This window comes from Wyeomyia smithii, chromosome 3 (assembly GCF_029784165.1).
Source record: "Wyeomyia smithii strain HCP4-BCI-WySm-NY-G18 chromosome 3, ASM2978416v1, whole genome shotgun sequence".
NCBI classification, from domain to species: Eukaryota; Metazoa; Arthropoda; class Insecta; order Diptera; family Culicidae; genus Wyeomyia; species Wyeomyia smithii.
The window spans coordinates 66,417,166-66,428,181 of NC_073696.1; the positions used below are offsets into that span (position 1 = coordinate 66,417,166).

The 11,016-nt window shown below is 40.3% G+C and overlaps 1 protein-coding gene across 1 annotated transcript; it reads right to left on the reverse strand.

Moving 5' to 3' along the window:
• Positions 1-7,916: 7,916 nt before the first annotated feature.
• Positions 7,917-8,999, reverse strand: LOC129730093 (uncharacterized). The gene is made up of 2 exons (XM_055689136.1): positions 8,531-8,999; positions 7,917-8,470 (listed from the first exon to the last, which is right to left on the reverse strand). Exons 1-2 carry the CDS (start codon positions 8,901-8,903, stop codon positions 8,016-8,018), a joined length of 828 nt encoding a protein of 275 aa, XP_055545111.1. The 5' UTR covers positions 8,904-8,999; the 3' UTR covers positions 7,917-8,015.
• Positions 9,000-11,016: the final 2,017 nt, after the last annotated feature.

The following is an 11,016-nucleotide window of genomic DNA, read 5'->3' on the forward strand; positions in this document are numbered from 1 at the left end:
TCAGCACCTTTATCACAGGCATCATTCGCGTGTTGTACTCGCATTTGCCACAGCGTTCTTTGTTGCCGCAGTGGGTGGCCCTATGAGCCAACTGCTTGGACTGGTGGCAGTTCATTATCCGCGGTACAAACAAACGCACGGGTAGACGCACCATGTCCAAGAGCACACAACTCGACAGAGCAACCTGGCGAAAGTCACCCGAACCGAGTCTGATTGGGTGTAAGTTTTTACACCCTTGTCGAGCGATACTGAGTGCGATTGCTTTTTTTTCCCTTGAAGGAGCTTATGACCACTGCTACCATTAGTTAGATATATTGTGGTATACTCCGCGTTAATATATATGCACTGTCAGTTCGTTCCATCACTATGGGTATCAGTGACGGTCGCCCTAGGACTTTGCATTTCCCCCCAAGAAGGAATGCCCTCTTTGATAAAGTTCATTACCTTTGTTAGTTCAGCGTTCCATACCTCGTTAGGCGTAAGGACACCTTTTCCAAAAATACGCTGTCTTTGCTGAAATAATGCGCCGCATTGGCACAGTAGATGTTCCGAAGCTTCAACTTCAAGATTACAGAAGCGACATATGTCTTCTGTCAGCTTACCTATTTTTTTAAGGTGATACCTACTCGGACAGTGTCCAGTCAGTAGGCCAGTCAACGTACTCAGATCAGCTTTATTTATACTGCGGAGGTTGCGGGTGATTCTATTACAAGGTGTAATGAATAGTTTAGATTGTCTTGCATTGGAAGTAGCCCTCCAGTTGGCACCAATCATCATTGCTTCCCAGCCTCTGAGCTCTGATTTCAGGCAGGATGTAGGAACCCCACAGAATGACTCCGGTCCGAAGAATGCAGTTGAAGAACCAATTCTTGCTAAGAGATCGGCTTTTTCATTTCCTTCTATACCACAGTGACCAGGCACCCAGTATAGATTTACATCGTTTGTTACAGTCAGTTGTCGTAGGGATAAAATACAATCCCAAACTAACTTCGACTGGCATGTGTAGGCTTTAAGTGCATTAAGAGCTGCTTGACTATCAGAGAAAATACAGATATTGGCATATCTATATTTTCTAGCCAAACGATTATTTGTGCATGTTAGGATAGCATTTATTTCAGCTTGGAAGGCTGTGGGCCACTGTCCCATTGAAATTGATATATTAGTTCCTGGTCCAGTAACCCCAGCACCAGTAGATTCACCCATTTTAGAGCCATCTGTGAAAAACAAGAGTGATCCTGGGCGAGTTTTAGGGCCTCCTTCTTCCCATTCGCTGCGAGAGGATTCAATCACTTTGAAGGGAATATTGAAGTTAGTCTTGGATTACATCCAGTCTTCATGCATTGTTACTAAGTTGTTCAGTTGAAAATCTTTAAGGATTCGTAAGTGTCCTTCTAGATCCCCTTCCTGAAGAAGTTTAACGCGTTTGAGCCTGAAAGCCCCTTTTTCCGCTTCAAGTTGCACATATTGATGCAAAGGTAGAAGATACAAAAGAGCTTCTAAGGCTTTGGATGGTGCGCTGGCTAATGCTCCGGTTATTGATAGGCATGCCAGACGTTGTAGCTTATCCAGCTTTTTCTGAGCTGATGTTTGTGTAGTTTTAGGCCACCACACTAATGAGGCATAAGTTATTCTGGGTCTCACTATAACCAAGTAAATCCAATGAATCATCCTTGGTTTGAGTCCCCACTTCTTACCAAATGTATTGCTGCAAGCCCAAAGAGCATTGTTGGCTTTTGAGATTGCGTACTCCAGATGGTCGTTCCAGTTAAGCTTATGGTCAAGCATGACACCTAGGTACTTGGTTTGCTTGGATAGCTCCAACTGTGTTTCTCCCAACTTTAGAGTTGCAATATTATACTTTCTCTTTCTTGTGAATGGGATAATGACTGTTTTAGAAGGATTAACATTTAGTTCTCCTGCTTACACCATTTGAGTGTGTAGTTTAGGGCAGTTTGCATTCTATTAGTGATAGTAGGCCCACATTTGCCCCTAACTAAGATAGAAATATCATCAGCAAATCCAATGACTTCATAACCTAGGTTTGTTAAGTTGTTAAGAAGATCATCGACTACCAGAGACCACAATAAAGGAGATAAAACCCCTCCTTGCGGGCAGCCTCTTGTTGGTTTTGTCGTTAAAGTTGATCTTCCTAAATTGGCTGTGATTAACCGATTGTCTAACATAGCAAGTATCCAGTTCGAGATGCATATGTCAAACCCCCGATTTATCATAGCTTTCTTTATAGATTCGTGAGAGGCGTTGTCAAATGCTCCCTCAATATCAAGAAAAGCTGCCAGTGAGATTTCCAGACCCGAGTGAGAAACCAACGTGTGAAGTGCTGTTTCAGTTGATTTACCAGCTTGGTAAGCAAACTGGAATCTGTTCAATGGTCTACTATTCAAATATGATGATTTGATATGTAGATTGATGATTTTTTCCATCATTTTTAAAATGACAGACGCTAGACTGACTGGTCTGTATGCTTTGGGACTCGTCCTGTCTCGTTTTCCAGCCTTAGGAATAAATATGACGCGGCCTTCTCGCCATTTACTAGGAATGTAGCTTAATATCATGCTAGCCCTAAACATCTCTACCAGAAGGGGGACTGTAATATCCTTACTCTTTTGTAAAAGCACTGGATAAATCCCATCCGGTCCAGGCGATTTAAAGGGCTTGAAAGAATCCACTGCCCACTCAACTCTTGACCTCGTGAAAATAACACTGGCTATTTCTTGAACTCTAGTCTTGTCATGAATTGAGCTAGACTGAGCTATATAGAAATCCTGTGCGTTATCAGAAGTCGAATGAGTCGAGCCATGGAAGTGTGTATCCATCATGACACTAAGTGTTTCCTGAGAATCTGTTGTGAATTGACCATTTTTATTTTTCAAACTGCCTAGTCCATTGGTGTGATCTTTAGAGAGGGCCTTGTGAAGTCTGGCTACAGCAGGCAAGCTTTCAACTTGCTCACATGTAAGCTTCCAGTCCCTTCTCTTCGATTTACGAATCTCTCGATTGTATTCGGTTAGACACCTTTTATACTCTGTCCAATTACTGGTAGTTTGAGCTTTGTTAAAAAGCCTTCTGGATGATTTTCTAAGCTTTTCAAGTTTAATGTTCCACCAAGATACGTCCCTGCTAGAAGTTTTCCGTTTCAGCGGACAACATTCTTCGAAGGCTTCCGTTATATTGGCTAGAAAAGTTGAGGGAACAGATTCCAGCTGCTCGGTGGAAGAGATGTCCACTGAGAGAAAATTCTTGTTTTGAAGTGTGGAATTATAGCTATCCCAATTAGTTTTTCTAGGGTCCCTGAATGTTTCAGTAACGAGTTCCCCTGAAACATAGTCAAACATAATCTGTTTATGATCCGATAATGATTGTTCATCTGACACGTGCCAATTCCCAATCATACCGGATAATTTCGAGCTGCAAAGTGTTAGATCAAGAACTTCTTGTCTAATTCTTGTAACAAATGTTGGATCATTACCTTGATTACAGATGTTAATGTTGTGTGCAATTAGGTATTGAAGTAAACATTCACCTCTAACATTGATGTTGCTGCTGCCCCAGACAGTGTGATGGGCGTTCGCGTCACATCCTATGATGAGCTGTTTGTTCTTAAGTGTGCAGTGTTGGACAAGTGCGGCAACTTCTTTGGGAGGAATTTTAACGTTGTCTCCCGGGAAATAGGCAGAAGCAACAATGATCTCCGTAGTTCCTCGGGTCGTTGGAACCTCCAATTGTATTGCCACAATGTCTCTACTGATGAATTCTTTAAGGGGTGCAAATGTTAGATTTTCCCTTATAAGAATTGCTGCTCTAGGAGTAGTTTGTGTACTATCATAAAGAACCTTACATTTTGGTGTAGAAATTCCTAGTATTTTATTCTTATTGGACCAAGGTTCTCGGATTAAACCTACGTCCAGGTTTTCACGGGTGAACCTTCTACATAGCACGCTACTTGCTCCTTTTGCATGGTGAAGGTTCACCTGAATAAATTTAATATTATTCGGTATTGTTGTTTTGGTTTCCATTATTCAGAGGCGCGAGGTGCTCCATATGATTGGAATGGTTTCCAAAAGTTAGTGTGCCCGTTCTCATCATATTCATAGCCGGGTCTGCATGGCTTTTTGATTGACGGACAGCGTTTGCAGGTTTTCCAGAGTCTGACGAGGGGCGTGAGTTACCTCTTCGGAAAGACATGGTTTCCATATCGTTTGCCCCTGAGTTCTGTTTACCATAGGCACCATTGGTGCCCTTGGTATTGCCCTCTGGGATTGTACAATTGAACTTACCAAGCTGTCCGAAGTTGCCATTCCTCCCTTCGCTGGAGACTGTTGTTCTGGGATTACCTGAGTTTTTAAACGATTTTTTGAACATTATTTGTCCAAATTTATAGTTGATGAGCATATCGCGATCGACTAGCGTCTTCATTGAAAATTGAAACAATTGCAAAATAATTATTTTATTGTATAATTGTTAGTCCTCAAAATTAAAATCATTTCATTAATTTTCATCATTCGACTAAAATGTTCATTATGTAATATTTAATAATATAGCTTTCTAGAAAACAAAATCGCAACACTGCTTGAGTAGCGAGATCGTATACAAGGTATCTTGTACGCGATGTAGGATCACATACAAGCGATATCATATGCAAGATTTCTTGTACGCGACAGGATCACATACAAGCAAGAACTTATCCAAGATATCTTGTACGCGATATTGGATCACACACAAAATAACTTGCAAGCTAGATTCACCGTTGTGAAGCGTTTGTTTACTAGACAATGTCACCTGATGTGTGATCGCTTCTAATCCACTACACTGTACAGACTTGCAATCAGAACTTTTGTGGCACACTTCACTTTATCCTGCTTAATTCTTCCGTATAAAGCACTGCGGTACACGAAATACGAGTGCGATTGCTTGCAATCAAGTATCTTTACCGGCTGAAGGCTAAAATCCTTAATGCGGCCGGTTCCAGGCTTCAGCAGATCCTCGACGGGTAAACTCGAGTCGGTGACCACGCCGTCGATCTTCACTACGCGAGCTGGAATGTACACGTGGTACTGAAAAGCTCACAAATAGCAATTTGGTTTGCTTGCTCGAGTCTTGACACCAAAATACGCAATTTGCTAGGACGCACTGTAGTAATTTCTGTCAAGGCTGAAAACCGTGCCAGATCTCCACAAATTTGCATTGTATTCAATGCTTCAACTTTCGCCCGGAAATATACAACCCAGGGCCCTGGATACCCTTCTGGGTATAGTTTCACCAAAACCAAGAAAAAACTACCTTCAATAGCCGTTCTGCAAGAATGATTCTTCTGCTACTTATCTGCAGCCTATTGCTCTAGCAGCCTATTGTTCTAGCAGCCTCTTATCTGTGCTGCAAACGGTGTACAATCGGCATTCTTCACTGCAGTCGAACAGAGGAACAAGCACCGTGCACTGTGTAGCTAACAATAGCAGCAGCAGAACGTTGAAGCAGGCTAAAACAATGCGCGTCGGTTTGTTTTTGCAAACATCAGATAACTTAACAGCGGAACAGGCAACAACGATCCTGTCTCCTGTATAGGTTCACTTCCAAATGACCCATTTGAGTATTGTAGATATTACCAAGATGAGTTGGTGAGTTTACATAACCCGCACATTTAAAAACCATAAACAGTTGTTAGGCACGTTTTATGATTATTGACTATGCGGGAATATTACCGCGCTATCACTACTAAGATTTCGGATATTTTGTGCCGAAATTTCAGTTAGGTGAACCGAGATTTAGGAATTTTTTTTACGAAACCCATTGATCAATGAGGATTCCTTACTTGCCAATCTTTCTATCGCTTTCTCTAGAAGTGGAGCAAAATCGGCTCTAGATCAATGCGCTATCATTTTCGAAGCGCCATTTATTCTATTCCTCCTGCCATGTTTTTTCCAAAGGCACAGAAAAAACTACATCTAAGAGCTGCATCACGTGAGTAGCTTTTGGAAAAAATAGCAAGATAATTTTGTTGGTCTAGCAAAACGACCTGTGGGACGAGTAGTGGCCATCAACTAATAGAAGGATAGGGAACTTAACTTTTAGTTTGACAACCTACTCAACTCATAAAAAGCATCCGAATTCATTCACCCTGAGTCCGACCTACCAACTTCTCAACCTTTCGGAACGCTGTTTGTGATGCCAGTTGGAATCCTGGATTTGTAAGAAAACAATATTAGTGGTGATGTGAGAATCCCAGCGACTGACCCCGAGATTAGAACCGTATAGTTTTCTTTGTCGCTGTTTGCTGACAATGCTTGAACTGCCTTACAATCCTTCACTGCTAGCACTTGTTGCTTACATGGTACGAGAAAGAGAGCCGTCTCATCCATGTTGAAGATTCTAGTTGGATCAGTCAAGGTCAGGACATCTCTGACATGGTTTTCCAACAAATGATCATTCACATTATGGAACCATTCCCGTACACCGGCTTCAGATATCACTCTTTTCTTTGCAATATTGTTCGCCATTCTTTTCGAAAGCTCTGGATGGCGTTTTAGAAAACACCTTATCCAGCCGTGTGATTCTTGAAAGATCTTGCCTTCTGAAACGATTCAGCTAACTTCCCGACGTATGAAATAACCTACAGGAATACAAAATTACATGAGCGATCCATTGTGCTAGTTGATTAGAGCCGTACCGTTAGTTGGGCAGAGCCGTAGCGTGGGGTTGACGGGGTTGCTCATGCTAAGGGAAGCAGCACTAGAACTACGCCGAAAGAACTGAAATGATGAATTCAATCAAGGGCTTCTAATATGGTCTTCGCCAAGGGCAACGGGATGCCACGCATCTTTTATGGTGATGAATGGTACTGAGAATACTCTCGATGCTTCCCGGTACGATTTACCCTCACGTATCATAGCCACAGCTTGTCCTAAATCTTTCGACCTATTCTATTTCGACCTTCCATATTCAACTGCAAACACGTCAAAGAAAGTTCAATTTACAAGGCATTACCTACATGTACGGATTTAAACCATTCCACAAATGAGACTCCATATTCGTACAGCATAAGCTATGCTGAATATACACCATTTATATGATATATTTCTCATTACCAGCGTGTAGAACACTAAATACTTACCTCTCAGATCGATTAGTTACTATCAAATTATTGCAATCACAGTAAATGCACTTTTAAAATAGTTTTTCTTCGGAACTGGTTTCTTAGCGAATTTCTAACACTAAACACAAATAATAAGTTTGACAAACACGCGATTGGATTTTTATTTGCAGTATTTCTATTTCCAAGCCTACTGATTTATTTTCGACGCAGATATCACGGCGATATTCAATTCTATTGCCGTACCAGTAATTGAATAAAACCTACGGGGTGTGCGGATTTCGGTCCCGGTGCGATGATTTACAGTTTGAGGAAAACAAAAACGAACTTTACACTGCTGTACGTTTGGTAGTGTGCGAATGTCACGAATGTCACTTATCTCTATAGACCTTACGACGTGCGAATGGGCTGGTGCAGAGCATTGAGAAAAAAAAGAATGAACCACTGTTTTGTTTGCAATGATACATTGTGAAGAGCTGGACAAAAATAGAGTTGAATACTTTTTGATTGTTATAAACTCGGTTTTGAATATACTTTTTATTCGTGACCAGAAATCGCGAGAAGCTGCCGAACGTAATCGACAAAAAATGGTAAAAGTGGTGAAAAATCTGAACAACGAAATGCGATTTTTTTACATTTTGACAACAAAACAACACTACACAGCTCTATACGTTTCGTAGTGTGCGTAGCTGAAAATTCATTCAGCTCTATAGTTGTTTTGAAAGTTTGTTCAATACTCGGTTGCTTGCCCTAATATTGTGGACAGACAAACCTGCGTCAAATGGACGGAGGAAAATAAGTCAGTTTAAAATCTTATCGCTCTTCTTTAATTTTATTTCAGAATACAATAACCAGAGCATTACGTGAAATGTCAAACACCGCGAGCTCAACAGCTTTTTTTGCCACTCGCTCACTCCTCTGTGTTCGAAAAACGAATATTGATGTCAGGATTCCCGTTCAGTCCGTCCAACTCGTCCAAGTCACTGATGGTAAATTGTTCAGAAGCCTTGGACATTTGCAACACCATCAGCTTTTCTACGAAAGTTTTAACCTCAAAAGCGATACCATCACCATAGTATTCGGTGTGGATAAGGAGGGTATCCCAGTCCAGGCTTGGAAGCAACTTCTTCAGTTCGTTAAGAGTATAATTGTGAAGTCCTTCCGAATCCAGTTCGGTTTCCATTGGATGGTTGTTCAGATACAAACGCTTACTGGATTGGGTAATATTGTTGCAATGCTGAAACAAGTCGGATACTACATTTTGCAAAACGGTAATTTTCTGCTGAAGCTTGGTAACATCAGAGTTTGGTGTGGTTGCTTGATTGTCACGGGAACATTCAGTCTGACGGGAGATGATCCTACTTTCTGAATAAAATTAAAAAAACTGAAATAAAACGCCCGATAAAACACTCATATTCAACTCACCAGCGACATGAAAGTCGCCAATTTCATTAAAATACGTTCCATCAATTTTTTGCATGATCGCTTTGTAGCGCAACTGATCGCTGCCACGAATAATAGCGTTATCGTCCCGCAAGATGAACTTCCCATAGTAGGAGTCCGTGGTGTTCAAACAGATGTCGCAGGACTTCATCGACGGTGAGTTTAAGTAAATTTCTATGCCAAACATCACAACATGCTGCTTTTTCGGATACCAAACTGTCACACCCTTAGGGTGATATATTTCTATTTGTACACCGCTATGTCGTTTCCTATAACGGCCACGGCCAGCATTTGAGAAGTCAACACACTCGATCAACAGTAGAACCAGTAGACAAAAGATCGGCGTCAGATTCATTTTTATCACTTTGGTCGTTGGTGCTTCTGTTTGTGAAACTTTAACTCGCTGCTAAACTGATCTCGAGCGAGGTGAAGTAATAACTGAATCATCGAAGATCATAAGTGATGCATGTTATACCGGAAATTTGAGAAATTTGTGAATGGTGCTGCGAGTGTGAGAACGCAGTTCGCAGAACAGAGGTTATCTTCTTTGGCCCCCTGCTCTCGGTTCTTCAATTCGTCAGGAGCTAACCTCTTTATATTTTAGTAGTGAGCAGTGATGCCATTGGTTAACTTATGTTCAAATAATTTGTTGTTTTTTTTTTCAAAATTTTATGTATAAATTCTAATTTTTATTGTTTAATACTGCTCGAAAACGAAGCCCCTCGAAATGTACATAGCTCTCCACCAAAGAACTTGATGGTAATATGACCGTTTCTTTGCTACTAGAGAGCAAGCCCGTGTTTTTCATATCGATTTTATTATAACAAAAATTTGTTTTGTATGCCCTGGAGAAACTTTTTGCCTTTCTCCTAGAAAGGTATAGCAATCACTGGCAAAACCAAAGGTATAAAAGTGCTCCAAAGGGTCGAATCTCGTATATCAATCGACTTAGTTTGATGAGCTGAGCTTTTTCTGTGTGTGTGTGTGTGTGTGTGTGTGTGTGTGTGTGTGTGTGTGTGTGTGTGTGTGTGTGTGTGTGTGTGTGTTTGTGTGTGTGTGTGTGTGTGTGTGTATGTGTGTGTGTATGTGTGTGTGTATGTAACGCTCTCCCAATCTCACTCGATTTTCTCAGAGATGGCTGGACCGATCTTCATGAAATTAATTGCAAATGGAAGGTCTAGTTGCCCTATTGAATTTCATTGCAATCGGATTTTTAGTTTAGAGGTTATGTTTAAAAATGTGAAAATCACGAAACATCATTATCTTAGAAACTACTCAACCAATTTTAACAAAATTGGTTTTAAATGAACGAGCTACTTAAAAACCCTAAACTTCTGGGTTTCATGAAGATTGAACGTGTGGTTCAGAAGTTATTTAAAGAAACGTGTTCTGGAGAGTGTTTAATCTCACTCATGTTTCTCAGAGATGGCTGAACCGATTTCCACAAAATCAGTGTCATTTGGAAGGTCTAATTACCCCATAAGACCCTATTGATTTTTTTGCAATCGGACAATTACTTTGCCTGTTATGTTTAAAAATGTGAAATCCAGCTTAGAAAAGAAACATATTCCGAAGACTACTTAAACTCACTCACTTTTCTCAGAGATGGCTGAACCGATTTCCACGAAATTAGTGTCAAATGAAAGGTCTAGCTGCCTCATAACACCCTATTGAATTTCAATGTAATCGGTCTATTACTTTGTCTGTAATGTATCAGAATATGAAAAACACAAAACTTCATTATCTCAGAAAGTACACAACCGATTTGAACAATATTGGTATCAAATGAACGGGCTAGTTAAAGGTTAATTGATGAATTTTATAGTGATTAAACACGTGGTTCAAAAATTGTGAAAAGAATCATGTTCCGGTGACTTTTCAAATTCACTCGTTTTCCCAAAAATGGCTGGACTAAATTCAAGTGACTGAATTCTTAGTGCCAAATGAAAAGTTTGGCTTTCCTATAGGTTCCCATTGTATTTGACTGTAATCGTATTTTTATTCCAACCGTTATGTATTAAATTGTTAACAAAACAACGAAAGTCTATTATCTCAAAGAACACACGACTTATTTGAACATATCTAGTGTCAATCGAACAGGTTGTGGTTCAAAAGTTATGAAAAGAAACGAAATTCGAAGACTATTTAAAACTGTAACTGCTTTGATCAAAACATATGGCCTCAACAAAATTTAAATTTGGTATTGTGCTATTCGTACGTTCCCGGTATTGCTCGTGATTGAAGTGTACGAAATTCAAAGTCATTTCTTTTATTTCGCTATTTCTTCAGCACGAATATTTTACTCCTAATCAATAATTTTTTTAACTTTTTGTCTTTCTCCTAGAAAGGTATAGCAATCACTTGCAAAACCGAAGATATGAAAGTGCTCCAAAGGGCCGAATGGCATATATCACTCGACTAAGTTCGACGAGCTGAGCATTTTCTGTATGTATGTATGTATGTATGTA

Bases quoted from the DNA above. Each gene is read 5' to 3' on its own strand.
- LOC129730093 (XM_055689136.1), bottom strand. From the start codon at position 8,903: ATGAATCTGACGCCGATCTTTTGTCTACTGGTTCTACTGTTGATCGAG. The intron at 8,471-8,530 runs GTGAGTTGAATA...AATTTTATTCAG, and splicing joins TGGCGACTTTCATGTCGCTG to AAAGTAGGATCATCTCCCGT.